The following is a 26,052-nucleotide window of genomic DNA, read 5'->3' as shown; positions in this document are numbered from 1 at the left end:
AAACTGAAAGTGAACTTGGCAAAAACAGATGTATGACAAGGTTAACCTATTCTTTTGCTAATTTTAAGAGCAGCATATATTTGATCATTCAATTATTTATTCATTCTGCAAATACTGAGTGAATTCTTATTACACACCAGATGTCATACTTAGTGTCCAGAGAACAATATGTCCATTTTGCCTTTTTAGATCTTTTTTTTAGAATGTAGCATTTTATCATTTTCAGGCAACATAAAAGTAGCATTCATTTTCTGGACTCTGTGTGTGTGTGTGTGTGTGTGTGTGTGTGTGTGTGTTTAGTTTATCAGCAGAACTAGTTGTGCTGTTAAGAAAGATGCTTCTTGAACTGGTCTAGTTCTCTCTGTCATCCGTAGGATTTCTCTCTGATAAAAAAGGCAAATATCACAGAGAGGGAATTGCTATAACTTGTCACTTGTCAATAAAAGTTACCTGTGTCTGTAGGGTGGAACCGCATTCTGACCATTTTACCTCCCTCTGAAATCTCTTGGGGACCAGTCGACTCTGTTGCTGAAATCAGCCTAATGAAGCCATTTTTACCTGATTCACAACTTTGTGCTGCAGAATTCTGAAAAAACAAAAGTGTGTCGCCACCTCATAAAAGCCAAAGTTTTCACAAAGTTTTGTTTGTTTTGATTTCAATATGTCTTTAAAATGACACACACGAATGGTCAAAATGCAGAAAAAGGAGAAGAGCGTTGTTTTGCATATGATAGCCGATGTTTTCTTCACAAAATCAAAATGTGAGAATGCCTTTTTCACTAAAGCCATCCCTCTGATAGGACGAATCCTGATGGTTCTCTCTGGGACCTGCAGGAGAAGAGCTCGTCACTCAGGAACCACAGAAGTTTTAAGGTAAAAGAAAATTTCGTCATGATATTAATGTCCCTCTTCCACCCAGCAGAAACTGCACCTCCTTCAGAACCTCAGAGGGTTGGATTTGGGCTGGCCCTATATAAACAGGGGAGAAAACCAAATTATAGTGCCCTTTTCTTACCCTGTCCTATAACCCCCCTCCAGATTCAGTCTTAGATCCTCTGCCGTCTTCCCTGCCCCATGCCACCCGCAGCAACTATCCTGGTTCTACCCTGGGGGTCAGTATGGTGCTATTGGCATTTTGAAAGGGACACTGGAAGATGGGACAATAAGCTGCAAAGGACAGACTCTCTCACTGATGTAACAGAATTACACTAATGTGACAGGTGCTGGGGGCAGTGTGATATTTATGAACACAAAGTCCTTCCTTGCATCATGGAAGCACCTGTCCACTCTGGGAACTTTTAAGGCCAGCCCTGTTTAGGACCCATGGAAATGGTTTCAATTTTTTTATGGCCAAGACTGAGCATGTGGGTGAGTGGAGTAAACAGACTCGGATATAATTGGAAGCCAGCCAACCAACCAATTTGCAGGGAACAAAGTTATATTCACCCTGACTCAGGGAGAAGGAGGACCTTGGTCCAGTGCTGTGGGAGCTCCCGTGTTTCAAGGAAAGATCTGAGGAGCCTCACAAACTTATCAACAGTAGAGTGATAGCATGGACTGTGGATTGGAGGTGGTTTAGAGGATCTGGTGCTGAGAGGTGTCATATACCCACGTTCACCCCGGCATCATACCTCATAACGTCATCCCACCCCCCTGACACTTCAGCTGGGCACCAACTGGTGTATTGATCCAGGTTTTAAGACAGCAATGTTTAGACTCTAAGACCAAAAGAACAGAATGAAGGCAAGTTTAGGACACCCCAGACCACCCTAAGCAACACAAAGCCTTATTGTACAGAGCCAGCAATAAAGATCGATGTGTCCCTGGAAGCTATTTTTTATTTTTGGAAGTTATTGTCATCAAGAGCTGGCTGTTAAGAGCGAGATCAGAGTGTTTTCTTTTAAGGACAACAGACTATGGGCTGTTTTCCTGCAGCTTTGGAAAGACCTAAAAAGGAAGGTACCCTGCTCTGTGCAGACTCTGCTTACCAGCTCTGTGACATTGGGTGGCTCTCTTACCCTTGAAGCCCAAGTTTTCACTTATGCACAGTGAGTCTCTAATACCTGCAAAGTAGAATCAGGATTCGAAGCAAGGCAGTGCGTGCAAAGTGCTTTGTACGGTGCTTCAAACCAAATGTGCCCTCAGTAACTTTTGGCTATTATTATAACCACCACTTTTATTATTACCAAAGATATTCTAAGACTTACACCATCACCAAACTTTCCCTCTTTCCACTGTCTAAATCTAGGATTTGACTCAGTCCATTTGAAAGTAAACTAATCATTCTTGGTGTCTGAATAGTACATTTAGCATTTGGAAATCCTTAATTTAGAGGTTCTTTCCCTGGAGTACATGAAACGGGTTCAGGGAATCCATGAGTTCCCTAAAATTCTATGCAAAATTTTGAGTGGAAACTCATCCCTCTGGAGAAAGAACCCATTGCTTTCATCAAATGTCTTCCTGACTCTAAGCAAGTTTAACCAGTGCTTGAAATGAAAAGGCTAACTTTCCAGTACGATTGTTCCAATTATTTTGTAAATCAGCTACTTACGAAGAATGAATAAATCTCACTAGTGGGTTTTTCCAGAACAAGATTGACAAACTGTTAATCCAGAAAAGGTCAATTAATTTTCCAGACTGAGAAGTGGGGCTCTTGTGAATAGGTTTTAAAGGATGTCAGAATATCATCTGGCTTTTCCTCAGACTCCTGGCTGGTGCTTCATTTAAATAATTTTAAATAAAGGCTGGCAGATACACCTCCTCCTGCCTTTCTCACTGCATCTCGATGTCTCTAGTTCCGCTCCAATGATGCTCCCTTGAATGACTGGCTGACACCTTAGTGCACCTGCACACAGGTCTTCACTTCATCCCAAGCTTTCAGGGAAAGGTTGGAGAAAGCTTGTGTTCCATGGGGATTGTTCCAAGTAGAAGTAAGAGCTTCCTCACCATTTATACTCTGCTGTCGTTAGGAATATAAAACAGTCAAGCGTCTTAGATAACTTCCTTCTGGATGGTGGCTGGAAGGATATTTTTTAAAAAACCCCAAAAACAACGTTCCGCAGTTCTCTAAGGAGTCTGTGGTATCTCACGTACTGGAAGCCCAAATTTTGAACAGGGTTAGAGTTAAGCCAGTGATTTAAATAAGTGAAAGGCTCTGTATCCCATTACTGACCCAGAGCTGAGCAATCCCCCATCACCATAGTGACGTCTGTGAGAAGGGCAACAGGCAACGCCAAGGCCCTAGCTTCCTCGTCTGATGGTGCTGTCTGAAGGGACCCAGGGCTCGTCTGCTAGTCACGAGTCAACCACTTTTTTTTCCAGTGGCCACCGAGAACAGTCATTTGCTACAGTTGACTAAGAGTGGAAGTAGAGAGAAAAGATATAATGGAAAAAGAAAGTAAGAATTCTTTTCCCCTCAGAAAGCTAATAGTCCAAGTGAAACTACAAAACACAAAAATGTGAGGAACTCGCGAAGCTAATAAAAACTGAGTGAAAATCCAGATGTTGGAAAAATATTATGTAAGAGGAGTTATTCACAGCTAGAGAGAGCCAGAGAGGAAAAGGAGGATTTCAGCAAAAGGGCTTCCACGGGAGGGAGGGACAGCTGAGGCCAGGCTGGAGGGCCTGTGGACCATGAACGGGGCCTTGTGAATGAAGTGGAGGAAGACGTGAAAGCACAGAAGGGAGAAAAATGAAGCCTAGCCCAGAGCAGGCAACCAAATTCATTTAGTTGGAAGAAAGACTCCATACTAAAAAGGTCATTTTCATGAATAAAGAAAAGCCTAGATTATGTCAGTGTTCACCTATTAACTCATTCATTCATTCAATACACATTTAGATTCCACACACCTTGAGATGGTGCTTCTCTAGACACTGAAGATACAGATAAATTTTTGCTGTTATTGAGTTACATTCTAGGAGGAGGAGATGGACCATAAACTGATAAACAATTGAAAAACAAGTATCATTTGAGTCTCTTTGTTGAGTAGGATCTGTAGGACACACACAGACCTTTCGTGGCTCCTGGGGTGCTGTGGCGTGAGGGAGCGTGCTGCGTGGAGCACTGCTACTGTCCCACGGGCAGCCTCCGAACCATCATCCCCATTCTCTCCTTTCTGTTTCAAGGTGACAGTAAGGTCACTGGTGCAGAACAGTGAACAATAAAATCATGATGCCATTGAGTTCATGTGCAGCCTGTTTACAGGCCAGACACCTTGGCTATCAGCATACCTAGAACTGTCCTTAAAGTCTGAGCCCATCTCGTCTAGCCTTGACCAATGAGAAGGCGTAAAGCAAGAGTCAACTGTATCTCAGAAGTTGCCCACCGAATAGTGTTTTCGGTTTTTTTCCCCTTGAAAATACACTCTACCATGTAAGTTTTTACAGAGATAATACATTTTGGCTTGAAAAGTACCACTAGTCAGACATAATTTTCTGTTGGTCAGTCAACCTAGCTGTAGAACTATTTTGATGTCTATACTTACTAAGCTTGCTCTCTGAATAAGATAAAGCAGTTGATCCAATAGTAATGAGAGACACTCCTCTAATTTGATATTTGGAAGAAATAAGATGGTAAGAAATAATCTACGGTTTTGTGTTTGTCTTCAGAAGAGATAGGCCAGTCAGTAGCAGTGTCTCGTAGTGAAGAGAGCTGTGCAGGGGGAAAAATGGAGAGTCTATGCGAGGCCTGGTCTCTGGTCTGGGCATGGAGTTATGATGGCCCTAATCTTAACTGTTCAAAGGATGCTGAGACCAGTCAGACCTTACAACTTTTCCTGTAAGACAAGCCAAAAATAAACAAACAAATTAAAAAGTGGAGACCAAACAGTAGCTACATGAAAGTTCAAGAGGCACCATGGACATCACAGGCATGGTAGCCCTATCCTTTCTGAAGGAGAGTAATCAAATCCTGAGGCCCTTCCACTTTGGGGAAAGATTGGGAGACTAGATGGTAAAATATGTCATGTCTATCTCTCCTCATTTATTATCCAACAATGCTAAATAATTAGGCTTCTTTTTGTCTAACTTTCTGGTGTTAAAAAATGCTCAGCTCTGTTCAGGCATCCCATGGGCACTTTGGGGCAAATGAAGAAAAGATGCTGCTTCCTTGGGGCATGCATAGCACCCTGCTTGGTGGCATAGCTCTTTAGGGGAGATTTGGCTGGATTTCCTCAGTCAGGAACACTTGTGCAGTGCACATCCTGCACAACCAGTCATAGGGGCTCTGATTTAGTTGAAACAAGTCAGTGGATTAGGGAGAATTGAAACAGCCATCCATAAATTACCTAAACCAGTCCAAAAGCCTCTCTGTTTTTGACTCTTTTCTTCAAAAGCAGTTCATTTTTACTCTGTTTATGGTTTGCCAGTTCCCACAGTTAAGCCTCATTTGATAAAACTGGTCCTTACCATGCTGCTCCCTGTATTAGCAGTTCCAGCACCTTTGACATGTATTAATGATGTATTAAGGATGCCTTTCTGCCAAAGTGTCACAAAGGATCTTTCCATGGCCACAAGCACAAGTCCGTAAAGGTGGATTTCCCAGAGCACGCAGAGCGCCACATGGTCTATCAAACCCATCTGAGCTAGCCAGTAAGGGGTTCTCCAAGCGCCTAAGGCTGTTTTTGTCAGATTAACCCTATCCTGTTTTACTTTAAAGTTCTGGAATTTTGAAACCTGGTCACTTCCTTGTGAGACTAGACAGTATTTTCTGAGGAAGAACAGTGCTTAAAGTTCCCAGTTCCTTCTATTTAAAGTTTCCTTCGTGTCTTTATTTGTGCTATCAAATTTCCTGGTAAGGCTGGGCCACTATGTTTGTGACGTTCTGTTCTCTCTATTTTAATTTAACAAATGTTCACTGGGAAGCTTCCCCGTGCCAAGCACCTTCTAGACTTGTAGGCAATGCAGAGGTAAGTGAGGCAGAGCCCTTCACCTCAAAGAGGGTAGAGTCTGGCGGAAGAAGTTGAACCGAAATACAGAAATAAATGCCATTCAAGGCAGCCAACTCCAGTCATTTCTGGTGTGAAGAAAGGAATAAATCAGCAATTAAGCACACACAGCAGACAGAGAATAAAAGTAAAGAATGTGAAAGGCTTACTGTACCCTATTCCTGACACAGTCTCTCTTCCCAGAGCTTTAAACTTCAATTTGCTATGTAGAGCAATGTCTTGAGAAACATGATGGGCCAAATTAGTGTAAATCAGAAGTGTGGAAAAAGTGAATTCTTATAAGCCCAACTCTAGTCATCATTCAAAAGAAGGTCAAAAAAAATTAGAAAATGCAGACACCCAAAGGGCAGGTAATTAAAGGTTTCAAAAGTTAGGATGGGCTTCAGATATGATATGGATTAAAATGTTCACTACATTTGTGTCTGTTAATTGAGGAAAAAGTAAATGCATTTTTTTTCATTTTGCGTCTCTCATGTTAAGTCTGCATGTTGTTCTGTGCCATTTGCTGATAATAAGAAATTGCCTCTTTCCAAATTATGTTCAGTCATGGAGACTAATGATGACCCTGAGGAAGATCACCTTGCAAGTTATGATATTCAGCTCAGTATTCAAGAATCCATTGAGGCCAGCAAGACTGTATTTTATCCTGAAAGGTAACATTCAAATTGACTGTCCTCCAGGAAACTTCTTTATGGCATTCATTTTGTTATAAGATAAAAAATGAATGACATTTCCATCTCTGAGAAAATGCTTATCTTTCTCTTTTGGCAAGAAATCGAAAAGCTTTACGAGAGCCACTGTGCACAGGGTTAGCCCTCTGATCATCCATAAATCCCCATCTTCTGTGGGTGGAAATGGGAGCAATGGAAATAACCTAGTGGGGAAATTCCCAGTTGAATTTGGTTGTACAGGATTGCTTATTTTCTAAATTCATATGGAATCAAAATGGACAATAAACAATGTGAACGAATGTGCAAGCACTATTTAAGCTGCCAACGTATAGATGAGTATACAGAATCTGTACTGTATATTCTGGAGCCCATTCTGCTACTGACTCAGGCAGCCTTTATAATGTATTCCATTTTTGCACCTTTAAAATACAAAGATTAATGCTAACCCATCTTGCCCATAAGTTTAATGAACAGGAAAAGAGTTGAGAGCTTTTCATTACTTATGACAAAGTAATATATAAACCAAAGCCTATTTAATTATCTACTATTCAAATGACAGAAGTTCACAAATGATAAATAAAATTAGTGTTTTATATTAGCAAAAGTTATAGAGTCTAAAACTGCAAAAGTAAATTTCTGTCTTGAAGAGCACACATTACACTTCTGACAAAAAGTAGTTTACTTTCACATTCTATTATAGTATTTGGAATCCTGTATCATGAAGTTTAGTGGTGCTTCTGAATGGCTTCCATGCTATAAAATTATTACTTTTGAGCTTTTGAAAAATAGACATATTACATTTAAATTTCTGGTCTCTTTAATTTTTCCCTTGTCTCCAACGGATTTCAGAACCTTAGAGTTCCCAGGAAGGCATTCACAAACCTAGGCTACCAGCGGATGTTTCTGCTTAACAGAGTTAAATCAGTGTGTTATGAAACACACACTGATGTTGTTGCCTTTGAATAAACACACACTCGGGAGAATTGCCGTGGGTGTTAAAATCATGACCTGCTGGGCCAGTGACTGGGAGTTTGTTCAGTAAATGCTTAGCCCATTTTCACTTGTAGATCAGTTGATTAAAGACTCTAACATGCAGTGCAGCTCATACGCTCCCAAGTAAGAAATCATTAATTAGCAATTAAGTTCAAAGCAATAAACCTTTATTGAGTATAGAGTTTTTAAAGTTGGGAGAAGCCTCAGATCTCTTCCTATTTAATCTCCTCATTTCACTGATGCAGAAACCACCACCCAGGAAGGCTACTGGCCTCCCCAAGATCGTAAAAATCAGAAAACCTGAACCCAGTTCTTCTGACCCTGACTCCAATTATTTACCCTTTTTTCATTGTCTACAGCTTATCTCAGAGAGTGTTACAATCTTCTGTTTTTCATCATCACTAATGCTCTTAAGTCCAGTGTATCATATATATATTCTGTGTCTGACTTTTAGACTTTTACATTTTTAAAGTAGATAAAAGTTGTGTGCATTTCTTGTACATCTTGACTATTAAAAGCGTGTGCAAAGACTAAATAACCATTTTGGTTCCTTGAAATATACCATGAATTCAAACATGACTTATTTTTCTTTCTCTGGTAGATTTGTACCCTTGAGCGATCAAAACAGAAAGCTTGTGGAGGCCATAAAGCAAGGTAAATGGGTGCATCACTTACAGTGGGAGGGGCTGGAGGTTCCACCTGGCCAAGACAGAGATTTGCTATCAGCCTGTATGTTTAATTTAGGTCACATTCTTGAGCTCCAGGAGTATGTGAAATATAAATATGCATTGGATGAAGCTGATGAAAAAGGATGGTTTCCATTGCATGAAGCTGTTGTTCAACCCATTCAACAAATACTTGAAGTGGTCCTGGATGGTAAGAGAACATAAAATCCCTTTGACCAAACTGAAGCCAAAATGGAGGGGTTATGGAGTGTTCCCAATGAACATAATAAGCAAAAAGAAAAGTAGAATAAAAGATGATTGGCAATTTGGCAAAATCAGTTCCCATGCCTTAAACTCGTAGTATAAAAACCAGCACCTTTTGTGGGGTCCAGGCTTCACCCTTTGCATCCTTCTAAAAATATGGCACAGGTTGATGAGAAGGTGTGATTACCACCTGAAAGTTGATATACAGCATGAATTAATTGATTCAGACATAAAGCTCTTTGCTTTTCAAAATTGGTTTTAAGTTTTCATCCTGAGCTATCCCTTGAGTTAACAGTTTCCAAAAGATTCTTATATAGTACAATAAGCAGTACTTACAATATCTGTCCTTATATTACATTAATTTCTTCATAATTATTATGGTAAACTGACCTAGGGTTAAATATTAATAATTTTTATGTTCTAACCCACTATTTCTCACATCCCAGCATCTTCTAAAACACATTTGAGAGTACCCTGCTTTTCAGCCTTTAGTGTTGCTGTCCAATTCTGTCTTAAGAGATAATAACAATTACTGGATAATTAGCTATCCAGCCAGCCAGCCAGCCAGCTAAAAAAAAAAATTAAAAATAGCTGGCTAGAGAGATAGATAGCTAGTCAGACAGACAGATAGCTAGTCAGACAGACAGATATAGAAGATGATGACAGGATACCTTCATTCGAATACTTCTCATTCCCACAATCACAGACTTCATTTGACAAAAACTGATTTCTGATATAATTAAAATAACAATACAAAGGATTGTGGAGTTGTCTTACAATTTATTAAGAAATGAGAATCCACAACCCATTATTTTTAAAAAGCACCTTGAAACATAGATGTTGGTTTTCTAGCTGTCAACTTGATTAGCAAGTTCACACTCATCTATCTCTGCTCACCATCATTTGCTAAACTTTAATCAACTCTTTTTAGTCTTCCCTTTTTCATTTTTAATGTTATTCAGTCTAGTGTAATAATATTGCATTGTTCTGATCTATATGACATCCTTTAAGTAAAGATTCTTAACTTTACCCAATGCTTTCGTGTCTCAGCATCCTATCAGACGCTCTGGGAGTTCAAGACCTCTGATGGAGAAACACCCTTGACCTTGGCAGTCAAAGCTGGTCTGGTGGAAAATGTAAGAACTTTACTAGAGAAAGGAGTGTGGCCAAACACCAAAAATGACAACGGAGAGACACCCCTTCTAATTGGTAAATGACCTTTCATTCTAGGACTTGTATAATTTGACAAATAATATTTAATGTGTTTATTGGAAATCACTGTGTATTGGCTAAAATTATGTGACCTCATCTCCTTCCATTTCCTGAGGTCCTCCTCTCACCCCCATCTCACCTGTCCTATGATTTTGTTTTTCTATCCCACAAAGGGGGCAAATGTGAAAGTTCTTTCAGCATCAGTTAATCAGGAGGGATCTGAATAAGGAGTTTTGTGAGGCCAGGAGTGCCAGTTCTAAAGAATGTCCTGTAGGTAGGGGCCAGCTATAAGGAAGGTTGCCTGTGTAAGATGGAGCCTGAATAAGGAAGCAAAAAGTGGATTCCAAAGACAGACATCAGATCCATAGCCGAACAATAGAGCCAAACTGGAAGGAAGGAGCCCCAGCAGAATTTGAGCACACAGGTGCAGCACTGGGCGGTCACCACTGACACAGCAAAGGAATGATGGGAAGCCTGAAGGTGTCACTTATCTGTCAGCATCTTCTCAGGCCTGTGTATCCCGCTGTGTGTTGACCAGTAAGAATTGGCAGGCCTGTTTGCAGAAGCAGGGAGAGATAAGGTTAACTACAAATGACCAAAGATAACCTTCCTTTCTCTTAGGGACATAGGGTGGTGGAGTCAGAATTTGGGCTTTGGCACCTGAGATCTGTGTATTTATTTTTTCCCTCATTTTATTGAGATATAATTGATATATAATGTATTAAAGTATACAACATGATTTAATATATGTATATATTACGAAGTGATTACAACCATAAGTTTAGTTAATACACATCACTTCACATGGTTACATATCTTTTTGCTGGTGTTGAGAACTTTTAAGATCAACTTTCTTAGCAACTTTCGAATATACAATGCAGCGTTGTTATGTGAATGTAAATTCTAGCTGTGGGATTGTCGTCCTGGGCCTCAGTTTCCTGAGGTTTCCAGAACACTGGTGTTAATAAATGCTATAACAAAGTGTACATTCAAAGTAAGGGGGTGGTATGGCTCAGTGGTAGAGTGTGTGCTTAGCATGTATGAGGTCCTGGATTCAATCCCCAGTACCTCTATTAAAAACAAACAAACAAACCCAATTACCTCCCCTCCACCAAAAAAGAAGAAAAAAAAAGTCCAGTGAAGTAAATGGAGGCAACAAGGAAGCAGTGAATCTATGAAGCTTTCAAAGAAAGAGATGCTCTTGAGTTGTGACCTCAGGGGTCGAAGAGGGGATCATCAACAGACAGGGGAGGGAAAATCTGCTCGGCAGGGCCTTGGCCCTGGACATAGATGAATCATGTTACTGCACCATAGGGGCGTCTGGCCTGATTCCTTCTTACTTATCCTGCCCCACTTCAGAGCTTTCAGCCTTCCAAATTCAGATGAGATCAGACAAACAATCCAGTTATTATAGTTCGGGTACAGGCAAAGCTTCCGTAACAAAGCACACAAACACAGGTACACAAAGCAAACAAGCAGCAATGACTAAAAAGGAAATACGTTCATTCCTCTTTCATACAACATTTCGAAAATGAGTGGCCCAGTGTTGGCAGGGTGGCTGGGCCACCGTTGCACACGACTTTCAGATGCTACATTTTGCAGCTAGCAGGAAGGCAGAAAGAGGCAGCTCTGGGAAAGTATCTTCGCCTTTAAGAAGACGACCAAGACATTGCATCCAGCATTTCTGTCCGTATCCTGTTAGTTCAGATTTTGTCACGTAGCCACCCTTAAGGTGCAAGGGAGGCCGGGATATTTAGCCTCTGTCTGGATAGACCGTAAACAGCTGAAACTTGGGGGCTTCTAGTTGCTAAAGGAAAACGGGAAACAGAAGTTCTGAGGAAGAGATGGTTGTCTCTGCATACAGTTTACCAGCCTTTATGTCATAATGTAACATGGTGCTTTCATAAACAAACAACTCTTTCCCTGAGCAGACTCTACAGATACTAAATGGAGCATTCACCTATGGTTGCTTCACCACCATTAATGTGATCTACTATTTTTGTAAAAGCATATCCCATGGAGTATTTGCAACAACATCCATGTACTTGTTACTGTTTCTATACATGATAGTCTTTGATTTCTGCAAAAAAAAGAGACACTTTTCCAGAGTTTGTATACTGTCTCGCTTCACCAATATAAAACTATTCTTGGCTTGCTGTCCTCAATTCACTTAGTTCTTAAAGGACAACTAAGTCATGATTATCACGTATTTGTTCTCTTTTGGCTTCACTTAAATGTTTCTTGAATGCCTAATGCCCACAACAGAGCACTAAGCATTTATATGCATTTCAAAGTTCCATTTGTTGGTTTCTCTACTCTAGGACTAACTGAAGTGTGGGAAAGGAGCTTGATCACTGCATTATCAGAGTCAAAATAGAATTAACATTTGGAAATAATATATTTTAAAAACCAAATGGCAATATCAAAGAGAAGAGAAGAGTCTCATGAAGGAAATGGTCGCTTATGTCCCTGTCGTCTACATTTCTGGAGAGTAGGGACTTCTTGAGTTACCTTCTTCAGGACCTTTGCTGTGGAACCTACATCAAGTCTTTTTAGGTTCATAGGAAAATGGATCATCCATGGCACTTTCTGTTTTTTTCATGAATTTTGGGGCTACTTTGCAATTTGCTACTCATAGTCTGTTAACTTACAAAAGAGAGATAAGAGAAAAATTGCTGTTCTTTTTATTTCTCTGTGTAATGCCATTTTTCTTTTTCTTAACCGGATGCCATCATCTTTGTCTTTATTTATGGAATATCCTTGGATGGCAAAAAAAAAAAAAATCACGTTTGGTCCCTCCAGGGCCTCCTTCCCCCATTAGACATCTGGCCCTTATTTACGATACTTTGATGTATTACAGTCATGTTATCCAGTTACTTGCTCAGTGTGGATATCTGATTTGCGATGATCTGAAAGTTATTAAGGGTGTTTTGCACGGGACTCCCTCTCTGCCCACCCCTCTGAAGTTGGTGTCGTCTTTCTCCACTGGGAATAGCCACCAAGATTATCCTGGCCAGCGTGCCTCACAGTACAGAGGAAGCCAAAGGAGCTGTCTGGCACAGCATCTCAGTTCCTCTGCCCTCCGTTTTCCCATAACATTATGCCCTTTACAGCTCAGTTAAGTTTACTTCCGATATTTTTTCCTCACAAATCAATACACATCCTCTTTACTCCATCTCCTCTTTCAATCGTCCAGTCTTTGTCAAGATACTGCAGAAAAACCTCTCTTCTCTATTTGCATGTCATAGGAGTCAGAAAAGAACTCACTGCTGACATTAAGTAAATTATATGAGCAAAACACATATATCCAGAAAGAAAATGACAGAACTATTTATTTTTTAAAAAGAAAAGTGCCAGCAAGCTATAAAGTGTTCAAAAGTGCTTATAAGCTATGCAAAATCCTCTAATTCCCTAACTCTTCAACTGAGGCTTGGTTTCCTTTAAGCATTATTTACTGAAGATACACATGTATGAAATATGTATATATTTATTTCATTAGTTATTTCATTCACATTTTACTTAGTTCCATAACACAAATACTGTGCCTTATTAAGTTTCCATTATTTCAACCATTTATTGGTTAAGAATGTCTTCGTGGGGGAGGGACTCCCCATGATTTGGGTTATTATTTCTGTGGGAAATAAAATATATTCTTAGTTCAAAAAAATTAAACTACAAGTAAAGTTTAATTTTTTAAATTAGCTTAAGTTGAATATGTCTTATATATGCTGTTATTTTCTTGAAGAAAAACTAATATCTCGGTGGGGAGAGTATAGCTCAGTGGTAGAGCATGCACGAGGTTTCAATCCCCAGTACCTCCATTAAAAAAAGAAAAACCTAATTACCTACCCTCATTAAAAAAAGATTAAAAAATAAAAAGCAAACAAAAACAAATAAAAAGACCAGTATCTCTAATCAACATGTTCCCTGAGTCAGATAAAAAGAGAACAAATCATGAGGGAAGAGGCTCATTATTTTAATACGTTTTTTCTAATAAGTAGAAAAAATGCAGTAGGAGCAAGAAGATAAATGAGGACATGTTGTCTGTTAGTTCGTTTAGCTTAGTGATGTTTGCTTTGCAAGAGCACTGGCTAGGATGAGGTAATTCACTGTAATTAGAGCTGCCAGTGGCAGGTGGGTGATTCAGAGAAAGGCATTTGTCAACAGCCTCTGCTTCAGACAGTGAGCAGGAGAAAAACTGAGATCTCACTGCAGTGCTGGCTTGCCTGCCTCCAAATGAAATAGGCAGAGTTTGTCTTCATCCTCCTTTTATGCCTTTTGGAGCCCTTTCCCTGGCCTTGTCCTTGTATCCTTTCTGTACTTGGTCTCTGAGCTGCCCAGGATGTTCTGTGTGCCCCACCCCACCTTCTCTGCAAAGGCCCAGACTCTGAGTCTCTCTTCAAACAGTACAGGCTTCTTTCCTGGACTGTAAATTGCACAAGTGAGAACGACATCTTTTTCCTGTTGTCCACGATGCCTAACGGAGTGCCTTTCACACAGCCAGCATGTAGTAACTAAATGAGAGAATGAGTGACTGTAAGAGACTAGCACTCATTCTGCTCTGTTCCTTATTAAGATTTTACTTTTTGGTAGGAGAAAAATGTATTACATCTTCGGGAAGTATTTATATCTAAACTGGGACAATCCATTAATAACTCGAAGTGGAAAAGGACTTTTAACAGTGCAGTTTCAGCTGTTAGAAACAAGCAGGGGCAGGGAGAGACATCTGATTTAGTGAACCTCAGAAAATGTAGTACATTAGTTGTCATGATTCGCCTGGTTAAGAACAACCGACCTACCTGGATTCCAAACGTTCCTTATTGCTAACCTCCCATAAGACTGTGGGAAAGAGAAGTTCATTTGATATTTACTGCTATCTTTGCGTGTGGGGAACTCTATCTAGAGGGAGGAAAAACTTGATAAGCATCATCTATGCATGTCGCTCCATGATCCTAGAAGTGGTGAAATCATATTAATGATAATAGTTATCATTATTGAGTGCCTGGTATATACTAAGCACTTTATGTACGTTATTTAATTTATCCAACCAAACAGTGGGCATTATTTTCACTTTGCTGATGAAGAAAGGGAAGTTCAGAAGGAGGATGGACAACATTCTGTCTCAGTGATGTGCGTCTTATTCTCCGTGAAATTCTTACCCCTCCTCAGGTCAGAGTCTTAAAGAAAAGGCAGATCAGCTTGCATGCTTATACTCCACAGTGGAAATTTGGGTATAAGGAATAGAGGGGGTATGAAAATACAGTATTCTCTTGTAGAAGAAAAGGAACCACTAATACCTATTTTGATATCAGATCTGGTCATTGGTTTAATGCCATCTAAGGTATTCCTGTTAATATGCACGCGGTTGACTGTTCTTTTCAAAACCATCTTCAAGCTGTAAAAAAGGGCTCCTATGACATGGTGTCTGCTCTGCTTGAACACAACACCAGCCTGGACCAGCCCTGTGTCAAGCGATGGTCGGCAATGCACGAAGCAGCCAAGCAGGGCCGCAAGGACATCGTAGCCCTGCTGCTAACCCGTGGAGGCAGTGTCCACCTGAGAGACGGGTTTGGAGTCACACCGTTAGGTGTTGCTGCCGAGTATGGTCACTGTGATGTGCTGGAACACCTCATCCACAAAGGTACACGGAAAGAAGCTGCGTGGTCCAGATGCGTCCCCTACCTCTCAGATTTCCTTTTCTCCGTTCCTGACTGAGTGTAAGGTGGGCCATCGGGCTTTTGTAACCAGCCCTCAGTAGCCCCCTGCTGGGTAACTCACTTAAACCCTCTCCATGGTGGCCTACAAATCGGCAGGCCCAGCCCTGACCGCTCTCTCTAGAGACAGCGCACTTTTCACACAGATGGCTCACCAAGGTCTCACACTCATCCTCTCCTAAATTGAATTCATCTTCTTTCACGCTTTTCATTGAATAATTTCTCTCAGCGAAGGTTGAGAGCTTGGATTTCTCTCTAATTCGTCCATCACCTTCTTTTTCAAATACAGTCAGCTGCCTTGTGCTATAACAACCCCCTCTCACCTGTTCTCACCTTGGCGGTCCCTCTGCTCTGCATCCTCCCATCTTGCCTGGACCAGGGCAGTTGTTTCCTGACCCTTCTCCTGGGTTCCAGTCTCCCCATCTGAGGACCCACACTAACACTGTCACTCAGCTGCTCTCCCTCAGGGTGAGCTACAGTCCTGGAAACTGTACAGAAAATCTTCAGTGGGTCCCTGCGGCCCACTGGATCACGCCCAGGCACCCCCTGCATCACCCCGAGTTGCCTTTCCGGGTTTGTCTCTCAGTGCTCCTAATTGTGTATCCTGTACTCCAGCTGAGTTAGCCTAGCAGTATTCCCAGATATACCCCACATTCCCCGTGTCTGGGTTTGGGCCAGGCCCCTGCCCGCATCTGGAGTACCTTCCAGCACAATTCAGAGTCAATCTCTGGAGATTCTTCCTCCCTGAAGACTTTCCTAATTCTCCCCAACAGATTGTGACATCACCTTCCTTTGAAGCCTCCAAGTGCCTTAAACAACTACAGAACCAGGAATTAAGAGACTGATTTAAATTGGCATCTGCCACTTCCTCGTTGTCTGACCCTCGCCTAGTTACTTAAACATCTATGCCTCTTACTCGTCTGTAAATAAAGGCTACCTCCACATAATCCTCAAGGCTCCTCTATGGGGAAAAGACTAACATTTCTGAGGAACCCCCCCAAATGCAACTTCATTAATTAGCAAATAAGCCGTATGAAATAAGCCACATACTCTAGTTTACGGATGAGGAGTTGGAGGTTCATAGCCGTAAGTCGCCCACCCCAAACTCTCCCAGTCAGCAACAGACCGCTTTCCCCTACGTCATGCCTTCTAGTCCTGATGTCACTTGAATATTACACGGTTTGTGTTCTTTGATGATATTTGGTTTCATTTCCCCTCTAAGCTTCTTAAGATAGATTTATTCATCTTAGATTTTCTGCTGGGTCACACACAGTAGTCGCACATAGAGGGCAGTTGATAAATATTTGTTGAAATGAAACAGAGTGTCACTTGCTGTCTTTAAAAGTCTAACTATACCTTTTTCTGGCAGCATTTGCCTGTCATGGAAATGGACTTGTTGATTTCTTCAGTGTTCTTGTAACGGAAAGATTTTCTGACAAGTGAAACATGATGCATGCTTGTTTAGTGAAAAGACAAAACACAGATTTCTTAATTCTGTACTTTTACTTTCAAGTCTTAACCAGAAAGGAAAACAGCAGGTTATTTTTACGGGGACTATCTTGACAATCAGTCCAGTTACCACTCTGCCACGTGTTTTATACTGCCAGGAGGTGACGTGCTTGCTTTGGCGGATGACGGGGCATCCGTGTTGTTTGAGGCAGCAGGAGGGGGCAACCCCGACTGCATCTCCCTCCTGCTGGAATATGGAGGAAGTGGAAATGTACCTAACAGAGCAGGGCATCTTCCTATACACCGAGCTGCCTACGAGGGACATTATCTGTAAGTAATAAATCATAAGATGATCATTTCAAGTTGAAAAATACAAAATGATATATACAGTATAATCCTAAATCTGTTTGCACACCTCTTAAAATCCAAAAAGAAAAAGGCAAAATGTTCGTAAGTTTTGTATATCTAAATATATCTTTGAGTTTCCCCTTTGTTTTATATCCTGTACTTAATAAAATTTCCACATTGAATTTATACTATACTTACAATGAAGAGATTTTCTTTTAGAAGAAAGTAAGTTATAAGTGGGAATTCTGCACAAGCCACCCAAATGTACTTTTCTGGTTTTTTAAAAAATATGTTTAGCAAAGAGTTACAGGGTTTCTAAAAATTGCCCCTTTGGCAAAGGATTAAAATTTGTAACAATACTATCAGTATTAGCCCAATTTTACCAATACCTATAGATATTATAACATAATAATATAATTATAATATAATATAATGTCAAATTTATCCTTGAATAAAGAAGTTTTATTATAAATTTAGATTTATTTATTCCCCAAAATTGGTTGAATATATTTTTAAATTACAAAATGTGCCATGACCAACACATCAATAGAAATCTATAATCATTATACTAAACTACCCATCATGAAAGGTTGGTTTTTGGCAATTGAATATATTTCCCAAGTTCAAAAACTTTGAAATCATTAGCCTTTATCACTTTCAGTAGTGGCAGTGGCTAAGTGGCCAATGATGCGTAATTGATGCTAAGTGGCACGTTGTTCAAGTTTAGCTGGATTTACTCCCAGTGTTCATAAATTCACACATAGTAGCTCCGAATTAGGCACAGGGGATCAAGTTATCCCCGCCTGTGGTTCTCATACATGTCCAGTCGGTAAATCAAGTGAGAAATTCACAACTAACGTAACAAACATGAGCTGTAGTTAGTTATCTCAATGGGACTGATGTAAGGTTGAGGAAACAATAGAGACTCTTCTTGTTACTGATAATTCAATTTCAAAGAATATGGAAGCAGTCAGGATGTCCATGGCCAGTATTAAAGCATAGATTGCTCAGGAAGCAGTGAAAGAGGAGTAACAAATGAGAATTCAAGAGGCCTGAATTCTAGTCATTGCTCCACATCTGTGCGACCTTGGACAAATCGTTTCACTTCTCAAGACTTCATATGGCTCTTCTGTTACATAAAGGGATTGGACCAAGTAATGTCCAAGGTCACTTCCAGCTCTAACTTCTGTGACTCCATGACTCTAATGGTCAAGAGTATGAAGCAATCTTCTATGGCATCAGATGGGCTAGCTTTCCTATTTTTTTTTCATTAAAGAGCATTGGTTGATTATAAATATTATGTTGTTCAGAGAAGAGTTGGAAAATGGTGAGGGTTCCTGAGGAACCACAATTCTAGGACCAAATATGTAAGATCCAGCATGTTCCCCAGGAATATTTAGAATGGGAAGAAGCTAAATCAAAACTAAATTCCATTAAACTGAATAGTAGGAAGTCAATGGACGAAGGTTAAATGTTTTGTGTAAGATTATCTAGAGAAAATACAAGAAACTAAACAAAATGAATTCTTTTGTCTAGTGAGGGAGCTGGCTTATTTAATTTCTTGATTTTCTCCATGCCATGTGGATATTTGATTTTTTTTTCAGTGCACTGAAATATCTTATTCCAGTAACATCCAAAAATGCAATCCGGAAAAGTGGGATGACACCAATTCACTCCGCAGCAGATGGACAAAGTGTACAGTGCCTAGAACTGCTTATTGAAAATGGTTTTGATGTCAATGCCCTGCTTGCCGACCACATTTCCGAGAGCTACGATGATGAACGGAAGACTGCGCTGTATTTTGCTGTTTCTAATAATGACATCCACTGCACGGAGCTCCTTCTGGCTGCAGGTGCAGACCCGAACCTCGATCCCCTCAACTGTCTACTTGTGGCAGTGAGGGCCAATAATCATGAAATTGTACGGCTGCTTCTCTCCCACGGAGCTAACGTCAACTGTTATTTTATGCACGTGAACGACACTCGCTTCCCCAGTGCCATTCAGTATGCCCTAAATGACGAGGTGATGCTGAGGCTGTTGCTGAATAATGGCTATCAGGTGGAGATGTGCTTTGAATGCATGCACGGGGACATCTTTGGAAATTCGTTTGTGTGGTCGGACATAGAGGAAGAGGTACTGCCGGGATGGACGTCTTGTGTCATAAAAGATAACCCGGTGAGTTACATCCCTCTCTTCTTCCTACTGGGTCATCATCCGAATGTTTGCTCATTTAGGGATGTTACAAGAAAAGAAAAATCAACTCCAACTTTTGTATTTTTCTTGTTCTTGAGTTTTGCTTGTAGTGATATGGGGAAATAAGCATAAAACTAGGCCAAAAAAAAGATTGTATTTTTCTTTAACTGGAAACTGAATGTAGAAGAATGTGAAAATGTATGCAATTGATAATTTATGCTTATTCGGTGGCATGCTGGGGCTAGAAGCATGGAAAGAAGGATCATGGAAAGTAGCATGATTCTCCCATGTAATGTTGAGTACAATCACATCAAAACCATGCATGCGTCAGGGCTCATAGTTGCACAGATACAGGCAGCTTATTTTTCTTTTTTGTTCGTTACAAGGAGGGTATTTTTAGTTCCTGTAAGAAGACAAGAATAGTAATTTTTCATAACAAAATTGTTTGTGTATGTGATATATTAAAAGTACTGCTAAATTAAATTTTATCGCTTCTCTCAGTTCTGTGAGTTTATTACAGTTCCGTGGATGAAACACTTGGTAGGCAGCGTTATTCGTGTATTAATAGATTACATGGATTATATCCCTCTGTGTGCTAAGCTGAAATCGGCACTAGAAGTACAGAGAGAATGGCCAGAAATCCGTCAAATACTAGGTAAAAGCACAAGTTTTGCCTACAAAAATTTTTATGAAGAATGTATATAGGGGAAGTTTCTTAATGTTGTCTTTGATACTTTTTCAGTGCTACCTTATTTTCAGAATTACCTGGTTTTTTAAAAATCATCCTTAATACTTCCTCTGATGTAAGATACTAATTTCTTGCTTTTTTTGATACTTTCCAACTCTTTAACTGTGTAATGAATAACACTGTAACTATTTTAACATTCTGACTAGAACTCATTTTTTAAAAGTATAAAGTATATAGATTGTAATCTCCATGTGGGCAGGCATCTGTTTTGCTTATTTCTGTATTCTCAAGGCTTAGCATAATGCCTAGATACTCAGTAAATACTGAGTAAATGAACGAATGGAATGAATTAGAATCATCCTTTTTGATATGCTCTCTCTGGGTCTTTACTGACAAATTCTTACCATCAAAAACCTATTACAAGCAGGCCATTTGTATTCTCTAGCTTGAAGTTTAGTTATAATCTTACAAGTGAATCCTACCATAAAAGTTTCAATACGATGTATCTAAAATTACTCCAAATACAAAAAGAAATTAGAAAAAAAATTGGAAAAGTTTTCTCTTTCAACATATGAGTTTGGAAAATGAGCTTTCAGAACCTACTTGGACATCAATTTCATAGAGCCTAAAGAAGCATCATAGTACTTGACATTGCATTTAAATATTCTGGCACTCTGAATACACCTAAATCAGCCTTGAATGGGATAACAAAACCACAGCAGCCTTTTCTTTAGGATCAGGCAAATTTTATGCAAAGTAGCAGATTATATTTTATAGTCAAAAAGATGAAACTGAAATGTTGAACTGGTTCATGTACCATGTTCGTTACATATAAAGTTCTATAAAAAGAAACATGAATGATATAGTGGTCTTCATCTAAGCACTTTGTTTCAATCAGAGTCTCACACATTAAAGTGTACAATCGGAATCTGGACTACTCTGACCACGATAGCAAAAGATGTAGATGGGCAGAGGGATGGAGACTTTGATTGGCTAGAGTGATAGTTCAGCTTAATGCAGATTTGGAGGTAGGCTTGGATCTTCCTCAAATGGCTCTTCCCCTGGAACTAAAACAGGAACCTTAGAGAACCTAATGGGTAATATTGTACTGTGAACCTAGAAATTGATCTCTGGGGTCAGACAGACTTAGAATGGGATGGGGCTCTGTAGGATTCCTCGGCTGTAGAGTGCATATGTCAATCAGGGCTGATATTTTCATAGAAACAGCGATTTATTGTATCATTTTTGTTTCACTGAGGGGAGGGGAATTTTTTATTTATTGTTAAAAGACCAAGATAGACATACTAACTATGTGACTTTCAGCTAGTTACTTATTCTTTTTATGCCAAGGATTTTGCACTGCAAAATGGAGCTCATATTTACCTTATAAGGTAGTTGTGGGGATTTAAAGAGATGATACATGTAAGGTGCTTAGCTTAATGTCTACAGCATTGAGAACACTTAATAAATTTAGCTATTTTTAAAACTAAATGATTAGTATTTTTTATGGTGATTCCAACGATTGAACCCAGGACCTCATGCATGCTAAATACACACTCCACCACTGAGGTATACATCCCCCAAATTATTAGTATTTTTCTGTTACTTTTATTACATGGTAAGTTTATATGAAGTATCTGAAATGTATATGTAAAGCATGTCATGAAATCCCCACGACTTGTAGATTAGGTGTTATCATTGCTAATTTTCATAAATAAAAACTAAGGCTAAGGGGGAATTACAGAATAATTTGGACCCTATGAAGTCTTGAAACTGGCCCGTCAGGGCTCCCTTTCTGAACCAAGGCCCACATTGGGAGTAAAGTCAAAATCAAGTAGGACTGAGATGTGAGAGTCCACATAAACGTGGTGGGCAGCAAAGAGAACCAGGAAACCTGCTCCTCAGGGAGCAGCCACCATATTCTGGGTCATTGCAAGAAGACAACAGAATAGGGAGCTCCGTAAAGTTAGAAGAGCTATCGTGAATCAAGCATGCTTCCAGAGATTCACATAATAATGAGCAACAGGAAAGTAACCCAGCCAAATCCCATATAAACTTATTATAAGAAAAAATAGAAAGAGGAACAGAGTAACATCCCCACAGACAATAAAAGCACAGAAAGACATGCCCTTAGAACAGATTAAAACTGAAACCCTGTTTCAAAACAAGCTAAAAGTCATAAGGAAATGACATAAGACATGAAAGAACTACACAAGTCAGAATTAGAAAAATTCAGATATGAGGTAACAGAACTGAGGAAAGAAATAGAAATAAAAAACAAAAAATTAATTACAAATATGAGGACTGAACTGGAATGAAAGCAAGAATTAATAATGCAATAAATAATGCCTCAGGAGAAATAGAAGATGAAATGGAAGGAAATTTTAAAAATAAAATAGGAATAAAAGAATAGATAAAAGGATTTGAAAGACAGTGACAGATATTGAATACAGGCAAGGAAAAGAATTTCCTGAAAAGGAAAACCAAATCAAAGGAATGGAACAAATACAAAAACTTGTACTTCAAAAAACCTTCTGTAATAGAAAAAGAAGGATTTGAAACTGAAGATTACAAATTACTATATGAGAACAAGTGATTTATAAGGGGAAAAAAAGGATGCTCTCAAACAATATTACTCTTCTGATCACCTTCTCAAGAATCTACTCAAAAATAAGCTTCAGAGAAACCAAAATGACTAAAGAGATAATGACACGAGGACTAGTAGTCAGCATGAAACCGAACACCAAGACTAAGTGAAAGTTACAATGGAGAAGAAATATTGGTTATACCGTCAGATAGTGTCGATATGACACAACTATTTTAAATGGGAGAAAAATGGAGAGAGCACACACACAGACATTTTTCGCAGAGCTCAGAAATTTTACTGGTGTTGGCATAATATTAACATTGTTATGCTGAGAATGAGGAATGTAGTCAGCACATAGGATACTCTAATTCTATTATTCTTTGCATCCTTGAGAACCAGGATTGCCAGTGTGGAAGAAAGGAAATACAGGTGTAGTATGGAAGCGCTTAAACAAAAATTCTGAAGTCCTGAATTTGAATTGGAACTCCCAATGTGAACTCATAAACTATTTTACCTTGAAGGCATATGTGTGTGTGTGTGTATCTGTCTACAAAAAAGACTTAGAAATATTGAGAGGCCCAGTAGCAGTGAGCATCCTTAGCACCCAGACTGTGGCTTTGAAGTACCACTTCCTAGAAAAAGAAACCAGAGTTTCTTGGAGAAATGGATGATTTTAGATCTGGGGAAGGAAGTATGCAAGGTGAGTCAGGTGTATCCGGTCATGCCAGATAACAAGGAACTCAGAGACTACCAGAATCATGTCCAAAGAATTCAGGAGCCAGCTCGAGGCTCCCATTGGTCAAAGATGGGACAATTTAAACTTTGAAAGAATCATTATTTCAGTGAACTGAAACCAAAAAGAATTCAGGAGCCAGCTCGAGGCTCCCATTGGTCAAAGATGGGACAATTTAAACTTTGAAAGAATCATTATTTCAGTGAACTGAAACCAATTAAATATGTTTAAATGTGTTATTTTAAAAATTGATCAGGTCCACAGGATAAGAAAATCAATTCATTGTCTTGAAAACGAATGAAGGAAAAGAGTCAAGCATTTATTCTGCCTTATGTATATGATTTGTGCCACCAGTAACCAAAGAATACATGAGCAAAAGTATCCTTTTATACAAATATTCCAAAGAAGAAATAAAAAAGATATGATATAATTAGATGCCACCATTTTGCAGCCCCTAGTAAGCCTATGGATGTGATCAGTGAGCATCAGTTGCTGCTTATATCCCATGACGTAGCCTGTGGTGAAAGGATGCAGCACCAGCTGTAGTTTTGCCAAAGAGATCAACGCTGAGTCTGATCAAGCCTCTGGATCCAGCTATCAGTCTGCAAGTAGACAAGGCAGTTGGACACGGAACCACACCATAAAAATCCAGTCAGCAAAAATCAGGTTGTGAGAAATGACAGCATTTTAGATCTTCAAAGACTAATTGAAAGGAAGAGAAGGGTCTGGAAAGAAGAACTTGCAGATTAAAATAGACTTAAAGAACATAACCGATTTTAAATATATATATAAGGAAGTGATTACTGTCAAAGTCAGAATAGTAGTTCCTTACAGGGGAGGAAGGAATGCAGTTTGGGATGGATTGTGGAGGGAATTCTGGGGTGGCTAAGGAAGTCCTTCTGTTCATGACCTGGGAGTTGATTAAAGATGTTCACCTGATAATCACTTATAATAACTTGAGAAACTATATGTTTGTGTAGTTGTTTTATCTATATTTTATTTTACAATAGAAGAGTTAAAACATTTTGGAGATTGTAAAGGAAAAAAACCCCTAATGCTTAGATAAATTAATTTCCCAAAGTTATAAACATAAAAAATAAATAATTTGAACGCCTCTTCTGTCTCACTTCAAAACACAGGTGCTTTCTTCAGTACCACTGTGCTTCCCGTCATAGAATAGATTTTGCTTCTAATTGGTAATTAATTGTTCTGTGTTTGTATTGCAAAAGAACAATCAATTCTTATGACTTTGGGAAAGCAATTCAAGTAAGAATTTTTGTTGTTGTTGTTTCAGTCATACGTCATTGCAACTAGTTAAGTCAGTTGGTTGCTATGAGGATGATTAACCACTGGATGTCAGGATTCCTCCAGGTATACATAGGGCAGCGTATTGTTAGGGGGAAAAAAATAAAATGGTAATTAAAAAAAAAAAGCTGGGTTTATTCTGCCCATTTTGGTCACAAAAACTTTGCGTCACTAGTTTTTGAAAAACACTTTTAATTTTTTTCAAGATAATTTAAATGTTTCTAATCTTGACTGTAACTGAAACGTGATCTCTTTTATTATTGAATTGAGTTCACATTACTGAATGTACCAAGCACTTTTCTATACTCTACATGAATTGATTTGTTTGCTCTTCTATGCGGTGGGTCCCATTGTTACCCACATTTCACAGATGAGAATCCTGAGACCACAGAGGTTAAGTAACTTGTCCAAGGTCATACAAATTCTGCCTGGCAGAGCCAGGATTTTAAAGTCCAAGCTGTCCAAGTCCAGAGCCCACATCCAAGCTGGTATGCAATGCTGCCTTTTCATTAGCTCGCATTGCTGGGATAATAGATCAGGACTGTAATTATACTATAGCTGATGTAAGAGTGGAAAATAAAGACTGGCACCAGATATTTGAATAACATTCATAGATTTTATTGAAAATATAAAATGTCTAGGTATTAGACATGAAACAAACCTAAGACTGAATCATGGACGTATGGAATCATTTGCATCAGATGTTTCACAGATAATTATTCATCAGAAAGATTGGTAGGAGAGAGAGGAAGTACAGAAGTCTATCTATCTCTAAAATACTCATTTTAAAAAATAAATAGGAGAGTTGAGCATTAACTTTCTTCAATCAAGTCCATTCATTCATTTAACATATTCTAGTTGAAGACCCCTTAGGAGCCAGACTCTCTTCCCTGACACAGAGGGAGACTGTCTGCCTCTGTGGAGCTTACATTCTAAACGAATCGTCTGGAAGGCTTAACTGCAATTGGAATTTTACTTAAAGTCACCAGTTGCTAATGTGCGCATGCCTGTTTTTCAGAATGACGCTATTAATACTGTTCTCAATCTCTCTCTTAAAGGTCGATCCATTAATATGGTTTTCATGTTTTGCTTGCTTTTCCTACCCACTTTAGAGAATCCTTGCTCCTTAAAGCATTTATGTCGGTTAAAAATTCGAAGACTTATGGGACTCCAGCGACTTTGCCAGCCAGCCTCAATGGAGAAGCTCTCTCTACCACCAACTATTCAAAGATACATATTATTTAAAGAGTATGATCTCTATGGACAAGCGCTAAAATTGCCATAA

General features: G+C 39.3%; 2 protein-coding genes across 2 annotated transcripts in view; one reads left to right on the top strand and one right to left on the bottom strand.

Moving 5' to 3' along the window:
* NDUFA5 (NADH:ubiquinone oxidoreductase subunit A5) overlaps positions 1–26,052 on the bottom strand; it is a 205,417-nt gene that overhangs the window by 40,422 nt on the left and 138,943 nt on the right. The gene's annotated exons all lie outside the window — the stretch shown is intronic.
* Positions 805–26,052, top strand: ASB15 (ankyrin repeat and SOCS box containing 15). The gene is made up of 10 exons (XM_006202244.4): positions 805–873; positions 6,490–6,598; positions 8,211–8,263; positions 8,354–8,485; positions 9,589–9,747; positions 15,146–15,391; positions 17,072–17,243; positions 18,866–19,436; positions 19,956–20,109; positions 25,880–26,052. Exons 2-10 carry the CDS (start codon positions 6,492–6,494, stop codon positions 26,050–26,052), a joined length of 1,767 nt encoding a protein of 588 aa, XP_006202306.1. The 5' UTR covers positions 805–873; positions 6,490–6,491.

The sequence above is a fragment of the Vicugna pacos genome, chromosome 7 (genome assembly GCF_048564905.1).
Source record: "Vicugna pacos chromosome 7, VicPac4, whole genome shotgun sequence".
NCBI lineage: Eukaryota > Metazoa > Chordata > Mammalia > Artiodactyla > Camelidae > Vicugna > Vicugna pacos.
This window is presented reverse-complemented; position numbering and strand designations above follow the sequence as displayed.

Bases quoted from the DNA above. Each gene is read 5' to 3' on its own strand.
- ASB15 (XM_006202244.4), top strand. From the start codon at position 6,492: ATGGAGACTAATGATGACCCTGAGGAAGATCACCTTGCAAGTTATGAT. The intron at 15,392-17,071 runs GTACACGGAAAG...TTATACTGCCAG, and splicing joins GGAACACCTCATCCACAAAG to GAGGTGACGTGCTTGCTTTG. The intron at 17,244-18,865 runs GTAAGTAATAAA...TTTTTTTTTCAG, and splicing joins GCCTACGAGGGACATTATCT to TGCACTGAAATATCTTATTC.